At 29.5% G+C, this 23,382-nt stretch overlaps 1 protein-coding gene across 4 annotated transcripts; it reads left to right on the top strand.

Annotated features, from left to right (window-relative positions):
* The first annotated feature begins 1,223 nt into the window (after positions 1–1,223).
* Positions 1,224–23,377, top strand: LOC129953193 (fatty acyl-CoA reductase wat-like). Of its 4 annotated transcripts, none has more exons than XM_056066092.1 (9): positions 1,224–1,427; positions 14,888–15,037; positions 15,134–15,249; positions 16,872–17,266; positions 18,115–18,224; positions 18,729–18,924; positions 20,412–20,663; positions 20,742–20,999; positions 23,047–23,377. In XM_056066092.1, the coding sequence occupies exons 2-9, from the start codon at positions 14,929–14,931 to the stop codon at positions 23,135–23,137; spliced, it is 1,527 nt and encodes a 508-aa protein (XP_055922067.1). In that variant the 5' UTR covers positions 1,224–1,427; positions 14,888–14,928; the 3' UTR covers positions 23,138–23,377. The 4 variants fall into 4 exon arrangements, with proteins under 4 accessions (XP_055922067.1, XP_055922065.1, XP_055922068.1 ...); XM_056066090.1 differs by lacking the exon at positions 1,224–1,427 and adding an exon at positions 9,482–9,524; XM_056066093.1 differs by lacking the exon at positions 1,224–1,427 and adding an exon at positions 9,503–9,928.
* The last annotated feature ends 5 nt before the right edge of the window (positions 23,378–23,382 follow it).

Here is a 23,382-nt window from a genome sequence, read left to right as displayed (position 1 = left end):
GAAACATCGAACAATTTTGTATAGGAAAAATAAAAAAAAAAATTTCAATAAAGAACACCGACTTTATTTTTATCAAAATATTTGTCTGCTGTCTATTATATAAATAAGATATTTTATAATAATAAAAACAAACAGTGTTTGGGTTGCCGAAACAACTGAGTTATTTTTTTTTGTCATACTTAAAAATATGAAAACTGAAGAAAAAACTGTACAAACACAAAGGAGGTTTAATTAGTTTTGTATGAAATTAAATATTTTGTAAAGAGCACATAGTTCTAAAAATCTCTTGGAAACTAAATTCCATGTAGAATTTCGACAAATTAATGAATTTCTTAATAAATTTGATCAATAGTTTAGGTGTGACTATCTTTAGCGTCAATAAAGCAAACATTATGTTCATCCAATTAACATACGGTTTAAGATTCAACTTTGTTAGTTTGAAGCAAAATTATGTACCTATCTTCTTCTTTTTTAAAAATATTATAAAATTACTTTATTAAACCTAACGGTTTCTTAATAACAGACACTTACAGAGAGAAACAATGTGCCCAAGTTTGTCTTCTTCTCTATCTCCGTAATATCATAATTTTGTCAATATCTTATGCTCGATTTCTTTTTTGTTTGTTAATGAATGCATAACTTACCATATTTGTACATTCTTACTACATTATGCGTGTAGCCTTATGAATTGCAAGTCAAAAATAAATCAAGCAACTTTAAATTCAATAATTTATAAATGTATAAAAACTCTTAGATAATAAAAGTTCAGTGGTTTAGTCATGCATTTAATTTGTATCACTCCTCGGCGTTTAAATTCCATATTCCATATTCCAAATTCCATAAAAAAATATTTAAATATTCCAATATGGTTTATTAAATCTACCGACTTGCTGCGACTCTACTAAAACGCACGGTGAGCAACTTACATTTTATTAATGTAATTTGTTTCATTTTTGCCAGGCCCACTGAATTGCAGGTACTTATATCTTTTATTTTTCTTTAAGGTCCGTTTGGTTGATTGTTGGTTGTTTAATCATTCAGATTCGGTACGGTATGTCTAAAAGTTAATTTAAATCTGAATCTTGAGTGCGTATAGATGGACAAGCGAAAAAATCGTCTCACATTCCAACATTTCTCTTCGTTGTCTGTTGCGCTTTGCTATCGTTGCACGTGAGTCTGTCTCTTGTGTCGTGCTTTATCTTACTTGCCTCAAGTTGTATGCGCCTTTTTGATTTTAAATAAATAAATTGTTGTTAAGAAAAAAAATTCAAATTCTAAAAAAAATTAAAATTTTTAATACTATTTCTTTAATATGTTCGTTTAATTTTTGAAAACGTGAAACGCATTCAAAATAAAATTATTGTAACATATTTTCGAACATACAAATAAATCTTATTTGAAAAAAGCTGCTGTATTTACAAGCTGATGTAGGTACCTTAGCCGTTTTTTTTTTGTAAAGTGTGAACATACTTTTAAGAAGTAAAATTTATCCAACAATATTCCTACGTAACGCATAAATAAAGTTAAGTCCTGTTTTCCTTTTATTGTGTATCGTCAGTAGTGTTGTAAAAAGGTAAAATGTAAAAAAGGATGGGGCAACTCGACTGTTACATCAGATAGTGAATAGCTGTAGTGAAAGTGACTTGTTATTTGTTTTTTATTTTTATTTTATGCATTAGATTTAAATTTGCTTCTAGAATATTACTTCTTTTGGTCAAACCAAAGGAGTTTTCTACCAATTGCAACTTTTTAGTTTTTACCACAAAATATCACATTTACACATGAATTTCGAAATAAAAGTCACTAGTGTTGTTTTAATTAACGTTTCATTGTCGGTTTTCGGTCATGTTGGTCATCGGTTATTTATCGAGATCATTGTCGTTTTAGTTTGACAATTTAAATATTGTATTAAATTTTACAATTACGGTGGAGCTATTCGGTGGTCGAAAGAGTGTAGAAAAGAGGTAAAAGATAAACAGTGCTTTTATGCCAAGTGAAAGTGATGTTTACCATCACACGATGGCTTATGAGTTTTTTATTGTTTGTTAGTTATTTAACAACGTAACGTTCGTTACCTTTTGGTGCTCAGTTGTGGTGCGATGTAAAAGTCTTAATGAAACCCAGTGCAGAATAGTAAACTATTGGTGCTATATTTTATCATATTGCAATTCCCTTGACGTGCTATCACCATAAGGAATAGAATCGTTTGTTTTTCCTTTGGTAAATAAGATCATACAAATGTAGTAAGCATCCGGTTATGAAAAACAAAAATAAAATGAATACCTCCAAAATAATATGATGCGCGCCATTAAATTGTTACCGATGTGATTTTCTTTTTGTTTGTAAAGTGTGTGGTGTCTGGTTATTGAATAATGAATTACAAATAACGATGTCATAATCAGCTTATGTGCTGTTATGAATGATGATTTTTGCCTTTAAGACGGTTGGTGGTGGGTTTATAGTGTTACAGAAATTCAAGGCCAAAAGAAAGTGAATGCATTAAAAAAAAAAATAGAAATTTGTGATCTCTGAGCCTGTATATTTTATTTGATTTTATGCATTCTTTATTTATTTATGATCTTTTTCGCAATATTGAATAGTAAATTTCTACCTGCGTCATGACAACTTGTTGTTGACAAATTTTGTAGGTAAAGAATCGATCGGTTGACCTACTTTATTTAAAAAAAATTTCAATCGGTGCGGGTTTTTGATTCAAAGAGCATCAGCGATGTGAACAAATTGTGTTTTAAAATGTAAGGGTATTTTTCATTTGAAATATGTTTAAGTTTTTGAGATAAACTGTACTGTAGTTTGGTTTGCGATTTTTATGAAAATTTGATAAAACAAAAGGTTTTTTTTATTAACTTCCCATGGGAAGTTATTGTAATCGGTCCGATTTTTCGAATTGAAAATTTTGACATTTCTCTACGTTTCAAGGACCCTAGAATCTAAATAAAAGATTTTTGAGATATGTACGTGTGCGCGTGTGTGTTTTTATGCGTACATTCGGGAAGTTATCTATATCTAAGGAACTAATAGAGATATGAACTTCAAATAAATTTAATTATAAATAACACGGAAAGATGCAGATGAAACATGATATCAAACTAATATAATTTTGAAAAAAAAATCAACTAACTGTTTTTTTATAAATCGAAAAAACTGAAAAAAAAAAAAAAAAATAATTGTAACCTCGTATATTTTATGAACAAAAAACAACTTTATCATAAAATAAAAATTAGATTCAACGTAGGATAACATATTTCTGCTAAAATTTCGATAAAAATCAAATTAAGATTTTTTTACAAAAAAAAAAAATAATAAAAACCTACAAGAAAACATAACTAAACGTTTAATATAATAATAGGAATTATCTTTTTAAAAATTAAATATTTTGGTTTCAACTAATTTCATCTTATAAAAAATATTGTTTATAATATACCTAAATAATATAATCAGTAAAAGTTTGAGTAAAATCGAACTGATAGTACTCTTACAAAAATAAAAACCTTAATAAAGCTTGTTAAAAATTGGTTTTCGAATGAATCTTTAACAATTTAAAATACTGGCTTTAAAATAATTTCATCTTATTGAATTTTTTTTTTTTAACATTCAGTAAGTTTTTTTCATAAAAATTAAAATCTACAAAAACTGTAGATACACAAAATTGGTAAAAAATGATGTTCGATTCTCGATATATCAGTAATAAATTAAAGTATTGACTTCAAAATAATTTTATTCTGTGCTAAATTTTCTTCTAATCTGTATTTGTTTACACAAGAAATAAAAACATTCAAGAAATGCTACTTACATAAATATGTTAAAATTAGTTTTCGAACAAAAATCCCATTAACAAAAATATATTTTGAAATCAAACTATTTTATCATAAGCAAAATATTGATGTTAATAACTTTTTTTTAACAAAACACGAAAACCTACAAAACCAAACCAAAACTGAAAAATATGAACAAAAAACAAAGAAAGATTTTGAATTCTAATTATTTATCTCACATAAAATATTGTCATGGATAGTTTGTTAGAGTTTCAAGCAACGCAGATCGACAGACGGGATGGGAAGTTATCAGCCTCTTTTTCCAAAATTTGTATGCCTTAAGTCCAGTAGATTGCCAAATTTTTGTGCACATACATTCAAATTAGTGCGATTTTTTGTATTGTAAAAAGTTTTTTTTTTTTGCCATATTATTAATTATTAACTAAATGACTTATTCCAAAGTATCAGAACAAGATAGATCCATCAAAAAAAGACAAAATTGAAATTTAAATTGTTGCACTTGTCTAATTTTGCAATTTTAGTTTTATGGTTTTAATATAATTTCGCCTTTTATATTTGTTAGTCTATTTAAAAAAAATCTGACCCGCTTTTTGAGGTATCGAATAATATTGGCATTTTTGATCATCAAATACCATTTAGACAATATATGATTAGGCTAGGTTAAAATGGCTCAGAAGCTGATAAGTCAAAACACTTTGAGCAATAAGTACTCGTTAAACCATTTGTAGCTAGTAATGAAGTTTTTGAGAACGTCAGAATTTTTTAGATCACTAGGATCATTACGGTGGAGTCTACTTCTTTGTAAGAGAGCACGACAAGAAGATGAGAAACTGCCTCTTCTTCCAGCTTCTGCAAAAATCATTTGTAATCTACCAGAAATTATTTTTTTTAATTAATTTCTTTGAGTTTGAGCTTTGCTCAAAAAACACAATTTAAGGTTATGTTATCATGCTTTAGCATAAGTTAAAAGTATCTGAGGGTATACCGATGCTATATTTCAACCTGATAAAGGTTAAGTTGTTCCATTTTGTATTTTTTGTCAGCTATTAAAATAAGGTGAATGTTGAATGGTTTGCAATCTCTGCGAGATATATGGTTCATCATACTCTTACTTCATATGCAAGGGTAGTCCTAATAATCGAGATGTATACCAAATGTGTGCCATGCTGGTTTGTAGACCCATACAAAAAGTATTTTTTTGCAAAATTAAAAAAAGATTGTTTTTTTTACATTGTGCACGCACTAAAGGGGTTATGAATACCCTTATAATAATTAAACACAGTGCGAGCTATTAGGAAAGGAGGATAGGAGCTCTTTTTTCAATTCTATCCAGAAGACTCAAGTACGTTATTGGGGCACCAGCCCAAATATGAGAGTGTTTAAAGAAATAGGAAACAAAAGCAGACAAAAATAAATCAAAATGATGTGTATTTCTAAAATTAAGAACTTTTTGGTAAAGTGTTAAAAAGATGATGTTTTTAACAAATAGTTAACAAAAGTTACAGGTTGTTTCTTAATTATTCATTAAATGGTGCCTAGTTGCAATTGATTAAATATGTTTCCATTTTTTTAAATATTAAAACGCATTCTTATACCTCTCTTTATTCCCTGTACAAATTTCAAAGCTTGTATCTGGATAGATTTTTAATAAATATATTTGCAAATCAAAATTATAGTTTTAAATAAAATCGCATACAAAATAAACGATTTGATAATTGTATAAGTTTTATAAAGCGTATGTTTGATTTAAAATGCTATTCACGTAGATATTACGCTTGCATTCAATAAATGGGTACCAATGATTAGAAATGACTTCCTCGAACTCAATCGCTAAGTCCGGTACTAATAATAATAATAATACAAATAATACAAAGTTCAAAGATGAAAACCATATTTATAATAATATGTTATTAAAGGTCTAACGTGATTAGGTATACAGCTATTTATAAATTAATAATAATTGATTTACTGTTTCAAGTCTATCGTTCTAATAAACACGTTTTCTTGTGCCACTGGGTCAAGCTTAGATAAGAGGATATATGGAGTTGTAAATGAAAATTTATTAATACCTTCTTGAAAGACTTAAATTTTTGTTAATGTTTTCTGACATAAGGAATATTAATTTTCAGCCAAATTAAGACTTTTCTCAACTAAAATGCCATATAAACGAACTATTTAAGTAAACACAACATCCCTTTCGATGAGTTAGTTCTTAAGATGTTTTTAGTCAGTAATTGATTCAAATTATTAACTTTCAAGAAGAAGTTATTGTAAGCGGTTTGATTCATGAATTCAAAATTTTGACATTTCTTGACGTTTCAAGTTCTTTAAAATCTAAATAAAAACTTATTATATAGATGTTTGTGTGTTCGTGTGTACATACGTTGGGAAAACTTTTTTCTCTAGCAGTAGAGATATCGACTTCAAAAAATAATAATAAGATGCAGAAGGGACTCTCAAAAATTGGTTGCGTTGATTTTTATCGTAGCCATTTTCTAACATATCGCACTAACCAATAACTCTAGAGACTTGAATTTAATTGTATATTAAATATTGTGACGTGATACCAAACAAATAATTTAATTTGGAAAAATATCAACTAACGGTTACCTCTAATATTTAACTAAAAAAATGATATTATAGCCAACATAGTTTTATGCGTTTCTGATATAAAGTAAGATTTTGAGAAAAATCGAATTACAAAAAGTAAAAACCTAAAAATAGAACTAACATTTATTAAAAATTGATTTTCGACTCAAATTCTTTTCAAAAAATAAAAATGTTAGCTTTAAACTAATTCATCTTATAGAAAATATTGTTTTTGACATTCAGTCAAATTTTTAGAAAAATAAAACAGTAATTTTTTTATAGAAATGTAAATCTACAAAAAAAATAGTACGATTGTTAACATTTGACGAATGAAGGTATTTAATTCAAAATGATTTCATTCTTCATACAATTTGTTCAGAAAAATAAAATATGTATTTGTTTATATAAGAAATTAAAACTTTTATTAAATGCTAGTAAAAATTGTTTCTCTACTAAATATCTCGTTAGCAAAAATAGATTTCGAAATCAAACTATTTCATCATACGCAAAATATTGTTGGTAATTCTAAGTTATTTAAAAAAAATCAGGTAACAACTTTTTAACGAAACACGAAAATCTATATAAAACAGCAAACAACTGATAAGAAATGGTTTCCGACTCAAGTATTAGACAAAGAAAGATATTGAATTCAAATTATTTATCTCATACAAAACATTGTTGGGAATATTATGTTGAAATATTAAGTAAGAAAAATCGACGAGCCGATTGTATTGAAACCTAAACCTAAAATAGTTTGTTCTCAAAAATGTAAATGCAATTTGGTTTCTCAAAAAACTTAATTTTTAAAAATTTGTGTTTGAAAATCATTAGAGCCTTATTTTTTAATTGTTTTTTATGCATACATATTTTAGTTTTTATTTATATAATATTATTTAGTTGCAATTATTAAGTGATGATTCATATACGTTTTACTTTTCAATTGCGTAAAAAAAAACATATTTTAGTCGAAAATCATTTTTTGCCAGCATTTAGTAATTTTTAGGGCTTTATTTTTTGTAAGCAAAATTGTCAATTCTATTCTTCTCAAAACTTTTTCAAGTGTCAAAAACTTTATTCTTCTTTGCATACAATTATTTTTTTCTTTTCATTTTTTTTTAATATATCATATTAAATGGTTTTTTTAATAAGAGCGGGTAGATGTTGAAACGGAGGTGAGGTATTAACCAAATTATTTTTTATTTGAAAGACGAATGTATTCCATTAAGTGTGGAATATGACATAACTCAAATGCCCACCTCGGTTTCTTACGGTGGCACGGCACGGACCGGAGTGGTCCAATTTTCAATGACTCTTCCGTATAGATCCGACTGAATTTTTGCGATGGCCTGTGTTATGTTCGCCTGTAAGGCAATGGTCGCTTGGGGTTATTTGCATAGACCTGTGACCGGAAACCCCCCGGGAAAAAGTATAGCGGGGTCAAACCGCATAACCTTGGTGGCCGATTCACATTTCCTCTGCGATAGATAACCTTACCATCAAGTCGTTCATGCAAAATGACAATCGTGGCGTTTGCTATGTGGCACGTAGCGCCGTCCTGTTGGAACCAATGCCGTCTAGGTCCATATGGTTCAATTTGGGAAATAAGAAATTAGTTATCATCGTTATGTAGCGCTCGCTGTTAACGGTGACCCCCTCACTAACACCGTTTAAAAAAAAGTACGGACCAAATTACGCCACTGGCCCAAAATTCCCACTAAACGTCTCATATTTGGCCACCAAACGTTGAAGAGTCGACTTTAAAGACCACCACGTCTACCGTTAAATGAGCGCAGTGCGCGCAACGTTTGCGTTAACGAACACTCATTTTGATATTAAAGTTTTTTTTTTTAATTTGAACGTGCTTTCCAATCGTATAACTTGCCATGATGATATTATATAAACAACTTAATAATAAACAAAAGATTCGAAAGATGTCACCAAAACAAAATGGCCGCCACGGGGCGGCAAAATCTACACTCGCCAATTGAAAAACCTTTTATATAAAATACGCAAACACACACATCTATCTAAAAATATTTTATTTAAAGTATATGGACCGTGAAACGTAGAGAAATGTGAACATTTTCAATTCGACAAATCGAACCGACTACAGTTACTTCATATATTAAGTTAATAACGGCCCATTTTGAGATATGGATTAGCGAAAAAAAAATTACATTTTTTGGGTAATCAGAAATAAAAACAATGATATTTCTGGTCATCAAATATTATTGTATATTTTTATTATGCAGACAAACATTTATTAAAATCGGTTGAGAAGACTTAAAAACAAAGTAACGGTTTTATGGGCTGTACACTTCTGGGGCGAAAGAAAAATATTTTTTTTTATTGAAAGAAGCCAAATTAAGCAAAAATTAAAAGCAAATTAATTTTTGACCAAAAAATTTGTATGGGGGCAAAACGCCAACCGCCAATCGGCTCAAAACATTAATATCCAAGTTCGGGGGACCTGCTTTTTTCGACTCTTCTTTACCATCGTAATGTCATGTTTGATTAAAATCTCGAGTTCGAAACTGCAAAACTTGCCATGCACTTCATATATGGCTCAAGTAACAAAATGAACATTACACACTTTACAGAATTTTTATTTGCATTGATTTAAAACGCTGAGAAATTACTTTGATACGCAAATATCAGTTGGAGTACTGTAATATATCGAGTTCAAAGTTCTTGATTGAAAATAGTAAACAATAAAATATAATTTGATTTTCGTCAAAACACAATGCCAATTACCTCAAAGTATAACCCAATTAGAAGGTTACTTAGCATCAGTACCCTTGACCTAAGGAATTTAATTTGAAATAATTATCATGTAAATCAACAAGCTCAGATAGATTGCTTTCTTAGAGGTTTCATTGTAAGCCTATCTGCCCCACTGTTTAAGTACACTCATGTGTACTAGGTATGTGTTACTGGAACATTATGTATTAGATCTCAGGCGAAAATAAAACCACATATATGTAAGTACAGACCTACATACATGATGAAAATAGCTGGATCTAGATAAAGCCAAAGAGGCATTCAATCTGACGAACGGATATACCTAATATGATTGTTTATTTAAAAAAAATTATATATAACTTCTAATGCAAATGCGGTTAACAATTGCAGACGCTTTAGGTAAAGTAATCGTTCACGTTCACGTTCGTCGAATCAAAATCGTTCTTTCCGTTTCGGGCGAATGTACTAATTCCGTGTGGTGGTTTAACGGACTTAATACTACTTAATAGTGACAAACGGTGCAAATTTTGTTTTGCTGAGCTGTGGTGTTGGATGCATGATTTACTAAATAACAGTATATCTATCCGATTAAGTTTTATTTGTAGTATTTAAATTATTTTGACTGTCTAACTACAAAATGAGAGAGAGCCCTTAATAATCACAGACAATAATATTGTATTTTAGTGCAGTTAACAGTTGTTTCAATAAAATATACTTATAATATCCGAATAATATCACTGATTGAATACCTACCTCTTGCGTAACTTATACGGGTGCGTAGGTAATATACGCACAAGGAAAAGGTGCGACATTAGGTATGAAGCTGTCACTTTAATTTTTTTTTTAAATTATTTTCGATTTTTATTTAGAAAATAAAATTCCACGTTAAATTTTACGAAATTAGCAATTAAGCCAATAATCATCAAATTTGTAATTTTACTTTTTTTATATATTTAAATTCTCATAGGAAGTTGTAGGAATCGGTCCGATTTGTCGAATTAAAAATTTTTACAATTCTTGACGTATTAAGGTCCCTAGAATATAAATACAAATTTTTAAGAGAGTTGTCTGTGTGTGCGTGTGTTCGTTAGTTCGTACGTCCGTATGGTCGGGGACCTTTTTCCGCTGTCCAAATTTCAAGAACCATCAGAGATATCGACTTCAAATTAATTTTGTAATAGTGTTAATAAGGCAGAAAGATGCAGTAAAGACTATTAAAAAAATTGACATTGTGGCTTTTTTTTACCACAGCCAATCCAAAATATCTCACAAGCCAAAACCGCTTGCGACTTAAAATTAAATTTAATTTAATACTATATTATTTGAAAAAAATTAAAAGCTGAAGGTTTTTTTATAAACCAAAAAAAATGGAACAAAAAGAACTGTTATCTCAAATATTTTACAAACAAAAGTGAGTTTTATTTCCAAGAATAACGTTTTTGACAAACGTTTTGACAGTTTTTTACAAACAAAAACCAACACATTACTAAAAGTTGAAAAATTGATTTTCGAACTAAGTCTTTTTCTTCAAATTATTTTTATTTTATAAAAAATAATAACAATCAGTAAAATTTTAAGAAAAATCAAATCGAAAGTTTTTTTACAAAAAGTAAAAACTAAACAAAAAGTTCCAATATAACTAAAAGTTTTATGAGAAATGAATAAATAAATACAAGTTATTTAATTTTTATTTTTAATATTACAACTTAATTTTTAATATTATATTTTAAATCTAAGACACATTTCGGAGATGCTTTTTCATCATCGGGCGGAATACTTCGATGATGGAGAAGCATCTCCGAAACGCGTCGAAGATTTAAAATATAATATTAAAAATTAATTTATAATATATAAAAATTAAAAAAAAGAATTAAAATTAAATAACTTGTATTTATTTATTTATTTCTCATAAATCTAAACTACAACTTGGAGACAATTAAACCACATCATGTAGTTACTGAAAGTTCCAATATCTTTTCAAAAATTAAAAATATATGCCTCAAACTAATTTTATCTTATAGAAAATATTATTATCAACATTCAGTAAAATTTTGAGAAAAATCGAATCGACAGTTTTTGTATAAAAAATAAAAACTTAAAAGAAAGTTTAACAAAAGTTGGCAGAAATTGATTTTCGACTCAAATATCTTTTCAAAACATTGAGATATTGGCTTCAAACTACTTTTATCTTTTAAAAAATATTATTGTAAACATTCAGTAAAATTTTGAGAAAAATCTGATTGAAATTATTTTTTTACTTAAAAAAAACAATACCAAAACTTGGTAGAAATTTACTTTCGACTCAAATAGCTTTTCAAAAATTAAAAATATTGTCTTCAAACTTTTTTCCAACCACACACATGTTGTTTTGTTTTCGATATTCAGTAGTTTTTTTTTTATAAAAATCCAACATTCCTTTTTTTTATAAAAAAATAAAAAACTACAAGAAATAGTACGCAAATTTGGTAAAAATTGATGTTTTGTTCTTGATATCTCTCAAATTAATTTCATTCGTTTAATTTGTAAAATTTTAAGAAATGTTCCTTAAATTGGTAAAAATTTGTTTTCGACTAAAAATTCAAACTAAACTATTTCTTTATATGAAAATTATTGTTGGTAATTTTAAATTTTTTAAGAATAATTCAACTGACAAATTTTTTAATGCAACCCTACAATCTGTTAAGCAAGAAAAATTGACAGACGGGATGGGAGGCATCACAGCCTCTTTTTGCACTACCTGTTTCATTGCCCATTCAACGCGAGCGGTTTGCTGCGGTGTCCTTCCAGACTCCAATGATTCACCAGAGGCCTTTAGGATTCTTGCAGCTTACCGCCTTTGTTTATAAAGGCCTTTTGAGAGTCGCTCCTTTCCATTTCTGGATTTTTGCAATGGAGATGTGCTCTCAGTATTAGTGGTAGGGCCATTGTTCAAAACTCTGCCACTCCTGAAATAAGGTATCGCTACCTTCCTACTCTTGTTGCTTCCAAAAACAGAAGACAGTCCATGGAAACCCACTGCTCGCTTCTCCCGCAGAAGATACGGCAACAGGCTTCAGCACCAATCTGCCTACTGGTCTTGAAGAGATACCGGTCTCATAATTTTGTTCTTTTTTTTTAATTCATACTTGGTCCCACGAGTTGCGAAGAAAGAAAGGTCCGTCTGTACAGAGATTCGCATTATACAGATACTCGTAACGCTAGTTAGTTCGGAGGTCACCACGTATCCGGATACTCCGTTAGAAACTGGGTTATTTTTTGAATTGGGCCCCAGCCAGGCTTATCATTTTCAAGACTCGTTTAACACCTTAGATCCAGCCCAATAGCTATGTTACCTAGTGTGGGAAGGAGCGCCTATCCCACCTTCCATGCCAATACAGCGTGATAGTTAGGATGGCAGTTAGTGACATAAGCATTGGCTTATGTGCCTTGCTTATGTAGGAGGGGTGATGATTATGGAAAGGTAGAGTATTTTGGACCAAAAAGTTTTCTAATATTTGGATAGAAAATTTGCAGTTGCCACCTAATTGGATGCTATTGTAAGACTTCGATAAATATTGGAAGATCTTCCAATCGTGTATACTTAGCTTAATGCTTAAGACTCATTTCATAGAGACTTTGGTATAGTGATCTAAGGTTTGGGGCTAAATTGTTGCTAATATCTTCTTGTTGTAACGACTTCGGCTTTATCAATTTTTATCAATTTACTAAGCTTAAATGATGAGTTACTTTATTTCAAAAGCTTTTAACATCTTACTATCTCTTTGTTAAAGTTAAAATCACGGAATGGCTACATCAACTTTTAGAAGTCCATATGACATCTGTACAATTACTCTTATAAGAACAGTAGGTGAAATGTTACAGTCAACAGTTGAAAATTTCAATTAAAAGGTCCGTTTAAGCGTGTTTGCTTTGTTTTTATTTCACTAACTGCCACTGACATGTTTGGATGCTATTTCTTGTAAATAAAAGCAATTGGTAAACTTAATAGTTAACGAAAAGAAAGGTTTAAAATTATGGAGTTTCTAAGTAAATTGCTAAATATTTAGCAAATTGGTAACTAGTAAATTATTAGGCACTTAACAAAAGGTTGTTTAAAATTTTGCACCAATATATTTTTCCAAAAATTATTCCGTTTTCCTGTGTTGCGTGTCTAGAGATGAAACCTAAAGTTAGGTTTGTATTAATCAAGAGCGTGTTAAGCTTGTCAGACGCTGTTGGTATGGATGTGGCCAGCTTGTTACTGTTTAAGCATTGTGGCTTGCAGGATTTAAACGAACAGAGCGGAAAACGTTACCGTTACCGATGAAAACATTTAAGGGCTGTGGAAAAACCCTAAATAGCTGAGGCCTTCAATGCGTTACATATTCATAATAATTTCTGGTTTTTGAAACCACAGCGCTAGAAGTAACAAATAAGGTACATAGTTGAAATTGAAAAGAAATTGGAATTTCTTGACCTCAAAACCAAAAATTAGTCAACTATACCACAGATTGTTTCAGAAGTTCTAATTCTTAAATTAAGTATGAAGATATTATCTACTTATAAGAATCTATAAGCATTTCGTTTTCATAAGCACATAAAGTACTTGCACTTGCATAAAGTGGATTAATTTTATTTATTTTTTTTAAAGAATTTTTCGTTTGTATGAAGCGACATCCGTCTAAATGCTTCAGTATTTTCACTTATTTGGCATAATATGCCAAAAAGCCATTCACATGCAAATGTTTGTAACAAATCATCCAAAAGATTCCTACTATACATCTTTCCATATTGTTAAAATCCAACAGAAGCTTTTTTTTACACTTTATATTTTGCATATACCCACATTTAAAGTTAAACATAATTAGATAAACCAAAAAATTGTCATTATCGTGAAGTAAATAATATATATAAGTAAAAAATATAAATATTTTCATTCAGGAGTTTCGGCCGAAAAATAGTTAACCCGAAATATTTTTGTTTCCCCGAATTCTAAAAAGCTATCAGGTGTTTCGCGCGGAAAAGATTTTATTGCGAATTTAGAGCTGACTGTTAGAAAAATAGGTGTGTTCACAAAATAGTTTTCAAAAAATTTTGAAATGTTGCAATTTTCTGTTTAAATAATGGACATTGAGTGCCATGCTGAGACTTCTAATCCTTCTCAAAACCATTTTAAATCAAGCCGGTATAAAAAATTTTCATCTTAGTTTTAAAGCAGGTTGTTGGTAATGAATAAAAACAAATTATTTACGTACATTAAGCTTTGTTGTTTTTCTCTTCGCCTCTAAAATTTTAAAATGTCAAATGTGTGATATACCGAATTTAATGCTCATGACAAGGGGAATTTTTCAAACATGAATTTTGCTTCAAGTAAAAAGGAAAGGAAGGAAAAGAAAAAAGGATTTTTTTTGGTTGGAATTACGTTCCACTGATAGGGCTGACTATTTATTTATTCAGTTTCTCACATCTATGAAACTATGAAGTTATTAAGCACAATAGAAGGTCTTTAGGATACCTTCTCTGAGTTTTTAAATGATACCAATTACTTTTTAGATATAGAATCAAGGGTAAATTAAAGTAAAGTCTATACAATTTATTTAAAATACAAGTCTTTACATTCAAAGCTTTAAGTAAAGTAAGTAAAGGAGAGATCTGTTTGACATGAAGTACTTTAAATACAGACATACAGATACGAACCTCCTGATTTAAATAAACCTGTCTAATAAAGTTTTTGACTACATACCATAACATTCGCAATTTTAATATTTCATTTCTTCTCGTAGACATTTCGAAAAAAAGGAAAGGTTTCCCTATCTGTATTACTATGCACATAACGGAAAATATAAATTCAGAGGGTCAATTGACGCCACTTCAAAATTTTTACTATGGAACTAATATATTCATTACTGGTGGAACAGGGTTCTTAGGAAAAAGTAAGTTTTCAACGACAATGTTACTTTATTTTACGCGAATTATTTAATGAATTTAATTTACAAGAATAACCTTTCTGTTACATTTGCTTTTTTAAGTTCTGCTAAATAAACTTTTAACATCATGTCCTGGAGTTGATATGATATATATTCTCATCAGGAACAAAAAAAACAAAGATGTACACACAAGAGTTGAAGAGATATTTCATGACCCGGTAAGTTTTTAAAATTATGATTTTATATTTAGTGTTATATTCATAACTTTAACTTCAAAACAAAAATAACATTAAATATTTCGTTTTGAATTATTGAGCGGCATTTACAAGAAAAATGTTAATTAAGTATTTTTTCGATTCTAAACGCAATTGTACTTGACTCTATGAATTTTAAGCAAACAATTGGATTTTAAAAAATGACAGCATATCAATTTAAAAAAAATAGGAAATTAAAATATCGAGCCCTTCCCGCCATTTTATCGTAAGCGACATGTTCAAAAAATAAAAAATAAAATAAATTGGGTGGCGCAACAGTCCGTTTGGGAACTAGGTCCTAGTGAATTACTTCCTGTGTGCAAGTACTGTTGTCAGGAATGGAAGGGACCTACAATTTTACGCCGAATCCGAACGGCTAATTTGAGAAATCACTTTTTCATGACAAGAATTGCTCTTGAAGTATTTGCCAATTCCTCGCAAGAGGCAGTACCGGTGAACAGGCAGGGATTGAATCCAAGACCCTTTCCATGACAGTCCAAAGCACTAACCATCATGTCACGGGTACCTACTACTTTCAATAAAAACAAAATTAATTATTAAAATTTGCTAGTAACACATAGAGGCTTGAATGGTACTGCAATGTCTTAACTTAAGAATAGTTAATAATTTTCAATACTGACTATGGGCACAAGTAGTTTCAAGGACCAGCAGTAAGTTTTTGATTTGTCGTTTACGAAAAAATTTATTTTGACGCTTACGATAAATTGGCGGGATGGGTTCGATATTTTCAAAGTTCCCCTAATAGTTCCTCATACCCGATAAATAAATGAATAGATGGGAACAAAACAACTTCAAATAATATCAACAAACCACCAAGTCAACACAATATTCTACTAACAGTTTTCTAATGTTAGTTTTCTAATTTTTTTTTAATAAGTATTAAATCAAATTAAACCGATTCTCAAAAAGACCTTGGTATTTTTTTTTCAGAGTCTTAGCTCATTTATCGAGGAATTAGTTTTAGAGTGGTCTTAATAATAGTATGTTCTTTTGAGATATGGGATGTACTCCAATACTTACTATTTATTACATCCCTAAACGTGTATGTTTTTCGATTTTGTCTGCTTTTTGCTTAGAAAATAGTAAAAACAAACTTATACAAAAAATAATGGAAAATCAAGCAAAAATTATGACTCATTTTCGGGATACCGAATTTCAAAATTCAAAAATAAAACAACGACGTTTTTGATCATTAAAAATTATAGAGAAAGTATAGGAGCTTGTGCAGAAACAATTCGGTTGATAAGTTCCTGCGAAAACTTAAGACCAAAATAACGGTTCTATGGGGATACCCTTCGTGAGCAATACAAAATATATTGTTTTTGGTGAAAGAAGCCAAATTTAAAAAAAAGCAAATTTTAGAGTAAATTTAATACAAATATGTCGATTTTTTTTTAGTAAATTCGAATTTTTGACCAAAACATTTGTCTGGGGACTACTGATGTTTCAAGACTTAAACAAAAATTGACAAAAAAATCTTAATTTTCAAGTTCAACTCAATCGACCGGTGGTTTTGGCAATTTTTTAAAATCTCTAATTTCTGTTTCCATTTTTCATACATGTAGATCTTCAATGCAATGAAAAAAGCTGCACCAAAATTTCGTTATCATTTCCAAGGAATCGCTGGAGACTGCATGTTACCTGGACTGGGCCTCAGCACCACCGACCGTCAAATATTAGTTGATCATGTTAATATTGTTTTTCATATGGCCGCAACTGTTCGTTTTGATGAAAAGCTCAAAATTGCCATGCAAATAAACGTTAAAGCATGTCGTGATATAATGTTATTGTGTAATGAGATGAAGAATCTAAAGAGCGTTATACACGTTTCGACAGCTTATACGCATTGTCCTTTAAGAAAGATTGAGGAAAAATTTTATCCGCCTCCCGGTGATTCGAAGAATATGATGCTTCTTATGGATTGTGCACCGGACAAATTATTGGAAGGCATGACACCTATGTATGAATTATTTTTTTAAATTTGTATTATTATTATTTTTTTATTAAATATGGTATGTATGCAAGGTGGACAAAATTAATGTTATTTATAAAACGGATTTGCCATTATTTTATATAAAAAAATAACAGTTCAGAGTGCAATAAAATGCAAAAAATGACACTATGACATTCCATTTTACTATGGAGCCTTTGACAAGAGTGAAAGGTCACGTTTAGCTTGTACCAAGCTTGTGGCAAGATTATCAAAATCGTTTTTGGGAAAGCTGATATATTCAAAATTAAAGTTTGAAGGAGTAAGAAGAGTATATCTGTTTTTGCCAATATAATTATTATATCTTACGATAGATACAAAAGGTTAGAAAATGTTTGTAATATCACAATGGACAGTATTTTTTTTCGCAAAGAAAATGAAGCTCAAAAAATATGTTTTTAAAGATCTACAACCCAAATATCTCAAAATCTGTACACTGGATAAGTATGTTAACTATATAAAACAGAAATGCTCTTATTACTACAACTCCATTCAAGTTAAAGTATCTCAGCTTTCTTATGACCGATTTTAATAATTTTGCTACTCATATAGAGTCAACAATTATGAAAACTGACACTTAAAATCGCAAAGTTAAATTTTATATGTATTATTGCATAATCTCAAAAATTTATATAAATAACATTTTGTTTAATAGTTGTACAGTTTTTTAAACTCTCATTATTTAGACAATGGTTTAAACAAGTGCACAAAAATTTAATGGTTCATAGAAAAATAATCAAATTATAATCCATAACTTATGTCTTAATCCTGATTTCACAATCTATGATTTCTAAATATTTTTTTCAAAACAAATTAAGATTATTAGATAAATGGCCAAACACTTACACCTTTACAAAGGCCGTTGCTGAGGATGTTGTTCGAATATATGGCAACAGTTTACCAGTTGGAATGTTTCGACCAGGAATTGGTGAGTATGAACAGCTTTTTTCTTATTATGATTGCGATGGCTTTTTCTGTAAAAATTTATAGAAATTATTGTGGAGTTGTAAACAACGAGCCATTTTGTTTGTACTATTTGAAGAGGGTGTTTTTTAGCCTCTTTAAAAGACAGCTTTCGAAAAATATGAGTACTAGAGTACTATAGTAGGTGTACCAATATATAGCCGGCCATTTTATTAAATCTATTCTTCAATAATAATATTTCGAAACACTGTATCAATGACACATGAGATTTCCAGGCTTATTTTACCAGTTGGTAAAACTAGGCACTTCATAACTTGGCATATTTAGAAGAAAAAATTAGAAAGTTGATAAATTCAAGTTTAATTACGATTTTGTCCATGTAACTGGAAATACTACAATACAAATTTAAGTTTTAATGCTAATAAGGAGGACTTCATTGGTTTTATATTAGGCCTTAATTGTTATAATTGTTTGTATTTAATTTGTATTTATTTTCAAATTGTTTTAGTTATTTCCACGTATCGTGATCCTGTTTGTGGATGGATTGATAATTTCTATGGGCCAACTGGAGCTATAGCTGGGGCTGGCACTGGTGTTATACGGACGTTACGTTGTAATCCGAAGGCTGTAGCTAATATGGTGCCTGTGGATTTATGTGTTAATAGTATAATTGCAGCATCGTGGGATATTTCACAAAAGTACAGGTTTGTACAATTCAAAATTGTTACCAATTTAAAAAATTAAGGAGGTGTTTTTTTTAGTATAAAAATTAAAAAAAAAAAAAAAAAAACAGTGAAAAAATTTGGATGACCGAAAATGTCTCGAACTAATAAGGTTAGAGGGTTCGATTTAATTTTATATTATGCATTCTAACGTTATGACAAATTGGTATAAATCCAAACAAAGAAAACGGTATTTTTAAAAAAATGAAAAATACTGATAAAAATGTGTCACCTTGAATATTTAGCAAATACAAAATGAAAATTACTCCAAAATAATTTTATGCATCGAACAATAACGTTCTTCTGGTTAAGTTTTTAGAAAAGTCAAGCTTTTCTTAATGAAATACAAATAAAATATTGAAATTAAAGTACTAAAAGTTGGTTGATTTTCGACTTGAATGTCTTGGCAAAAATTAAATCAATGTTCTTTTAAAGGCATTACTTTTATTATTTGATAAAATTAATATTGAAATCAAACTTATTTTTTACCATACAATATTTTCCTTTTAATCTAAAAAAAAATGTTTGTTTTCAAAAATTTTAAAGTCATTTTATATCCCAAAAAAATTTAATTTTTCAAAATTTTGTATTTTAAAATTGTTGGAGCGGTTTTTTTTAATTATTTTGGTTGTATTATATTTTTTAATTTTAGTTTAAGTTTTCAATTTTGTAAAAAATTATGACCCATTTTCAAGATACCGAATTTCAAAAAAACATTTTTATTTTTTTTTAAACCAAAAATAAAAATAAAAATATAAGAGCGTGTGCAGCGAAAAAGTTATTGAAATCGGTTGATTAGTTCTTGAGAAAGCTTAAAAACAAAATAACGGTTCTATTCGAAATTCGAATTTTCGATTTCAATCAAAAAAAAAATTGTATGCGGGCTACTGTTATTTTTAGTCTTAACAAAATGAAAAATAAAACTCCTAACGCGAATTGGCTTTAAACCTTAATATTCAAGTTAATCGATTCAATGGTTTGGGCGGTAGGGGCCAAGCAGACAGACGGCCCGAATAGAGGGACCAACTTCGTTCGACTTCTCTTCTCTAAAGTCATGTTTGATTATTATCTAGAGATGGACATTTTGTACGGATGCAAGACTTAAAAAATATGGTTCAAGGATGATTACTTGGTCAGCAAGAATCAATAACAGCTTTTTTTAGAAGGTTCCTATATAGCTCCTACATGCCGCTAGAAATTAAGAGAAAATTCTTCTAATCAATTTTGATTTTGTTTTGGAAGAGAGTTGCTACATTGATTCAAGGACATAGAAAGAAACTCAAGAAAGAAAGTCTTATGTACAGTAAGTAAGATTGAGGAACAATGTCTAACACGGATTTGGAATGTTTTTACTATAAAACTCAGCTAGACTCAAAATATAATTTTTTCTTTAGAATCTTTTAATTTTATTGAATTTTTAAATAATAATACAAATAATAATAATCACTTTTAAATGTTAATTGTTTTAGTACAATATCGGTTGAGAAGGACATTCCAGTGTACAACTTCTGTACCTCAAAGGAAAATCAACTGACGTGGGGTGATTTCACTACAAAAACAACCAAGTATGGTCTAATGTATCCAACATTGAAGGCCCTCTGGTATTTATGTTATGCAAATACACCAAATAAAATAATGCACATGACATCAATATTATTTTTGCATTATATACCAGCGGTTATATTTGATACAATTTCTGTGTGCATAGGAAAAAAGCCAAGGTTAATTTGGAATGCAATATTTTCTGTTTCCGTTTAATAAATTTAATAAAACTATGTTTGTTTCTTCCATAAAAATAGATTGTTAAATACTTATAAAAAAATCCATAGATTTATGAATGTTATTGAATATTTTTCGATGCGGCAATGGGAATTTCAAATTGATAATGTGCGAGGATTGTGGAATCGTTTATCAGACTGTGATAAGGAAATATTCTTCTTTGATATGACACAGTTGGATTGGGATCATTTTTTGCAGCAGTATTTTCGTGGTATAAGGCAATATTTATTGCATGATCCACTAGAGACGATACCAGAGGCTTTAGTAAGATGGAATAGGTAAGTTACAAAATATATTTTTTTTTAAATCTAACGATTTTTTTGAATTATCATGGTTTATGTGCATAACAGAACCTGAGCAGAATGATCAAAATAGGTTATACTCAGTTCAATTTGAATATACAGTACAGGGAAGATAGGGTATTAAAATCAATAATAATATCTCCATTTCAAAGCTCTCACAGGGATGCCATTGTGACCATTTTACATCGGCGTCATTTCTTTATAAATGTTGGTAGGTTTACCAACTGTTAATTTTATGAACAGAAATATGTAGATCATAACCTGAATTTAAAAAGAATTATTAAAATTAAATTAAATCTAATTTTTTAAACACCACCAGGAGTCAAGATAGCAGGTGCGTGTTTTAATGAGTTCCCCAGGACGCCTTATCTCTTTTAACATGAGAACGTAGTGTCTGAACATCGCCGTCTTTGCTCTTGCCATATTTTTATTTTTTTTTTGGTGGTGAGTTATGGCCAAACTTTTATTTGTCTTTTAAAGATTGTAGACAGTTCGATCTGCCACAGAAAAAAACATTCACAATTTTCTTAATAGCTTCCGTTTTATTTCTAAAAAAGATCGTTAAATGTGTTATATTTTCGTCAACGACTGCCTGCTTTTTTTGTGCAATTTTGTCCTTTGTAGTACTTAAAGCCATTTTTAATTTAAATACACACAAAAACACGGCCAACAGCTCGGCGGCTTAAGCAGAAAAACTATACTCGACAACACCTTTTTCCAAGTAGTAAAAACAAATGATGTGTATAAATTAGTTTCAGCTTTTTTTACAGTGGCATGTGGGACCTTTCTATCCAGCACTTAATGTTCCCGAAAATGATTGTATAGTCTTCCAACAAGTGTATAATGACCACTTCTCTTATCTCAGCGTTCAATCCCTATAATTCTCGACCATCAGCTAAACCGTAGCAATTATGCATATATTGAGAATGTGATATGCAGTTTAGAAATGAGTTTTTAACTGAATTTCCTTCCGTATTTATTTGTGACTAGGTTCAACTTTTTTGTTGATACAGGTCCCTACTTAACGTAAATATTGTGAAATTAAACCCATGCCTCAGTAAAAAAAAAATTGTTTGCTAAAAACCATGCCTACAGTAAAAGAGCTATAATTTATATTTGTAGTTTAAAGATAAATTTTTCAGAAACAATTTATTCAAACAGATGTATTCCAAAATTAAGTTTAATTAAGGGTTCTTGCTCTTTTTGAAACAGAGGTAAATAGACCCCCTCCCATACGATTTTTTCTTTCCTCAACCTAACCTACTTTTACGAATCACCCTGTATTTAAGCATAGATTTTTTTAAATTAAAACCTCAACTCCACTTAAAAGCAAATGGTTTTTAATATTCTAATAAGTGGATACATTTTAAAGCCCATGTTGTTTTTGAATAAAACACAAATTATTAGGGCGATTCTGCTTATTTACGAATCCACTAAGGTGAAAATGTGCCTATCACTGAAGATGGTTTTCTTCTAAAATTGTTCACCCAATGTTGCCATTAGTTTTCCACCATTCTGACCATTGACGACGCATAAATAGGCGGTTCTTCAGCGACACTATCGCGAACAGAAGCAATATTTTCTACAATACGAGCTGTACGAGCATGCACTGGTGTTTCCACATCTTCTAACGACTCGTTTTGCTCAAATTTTGCATGATTTTTCCTATTGTTAAATTGACCGAAAAAGTCACGAAGTGCACGATATGCATGATTTGAACGCTTAGGTATTTTCATAATAAGGATGAAACGCGTTGATTGATTGTGTGTCTTACCATGGTTCAAATTTAATTAGTCTGAAATTGAGAATTGTCAAATGAAATACAGATCAAAACTTGACTTTTCGATGTGGTTCACATTCAACATCGGCCCTTAAAATTTAACCACCCTTTATCATCCGAAAATAAGATTAATTTATTTTAAAATATATAGCCAAACAAATCGACATAAATGCAGGAATAAAAAACATGATATGAATACAAAAATATTCTTAGTTCTTAATTTAACCATTTTTTTCATTCCAGATTATATTGGCTTCATCAATGTATTAAGTGTTTAGTATTTGCATTAGTAATACAACTGTTCTGGACGATATTTTCAAAACTGTACTACTAAAATAAAATTAATTGCAATTAAGTGAAACATCGTAGTTTTTAATAGAATTTATAAGCTTTTACCGGTTAAATTTTTAAAACTTTATTTATGTAAATAAATATATTTGACAAATTTATAAAATCAAATAAAGAAAAGAGTACTATCAACATATTTGGTTTGAAAGCCGTAACTTAGTTATTATTGAGTAACAATGTTATGAATGACTTTATTTAATAAATAATAGTTATTTTCGTTTGATTATATTT

The sequence above is a fragment of the Eupeodes corollae genome, chromosome X (assembly GCF_945859685.1).
Source record: "Eupeodes corollae chromosome X, idEupCoro1.1, whole genome shotgun sequence".
Classification (NCBI taxonomy): Eukaryota; Metazoa; Arthropoda; class Insecta; order Diptera; family Syrphidae; genus Eupeodes; species Eupeodes corollae.
This window is presented reverse-complemented; position numbering and strand designations above follow the sequence as displayed.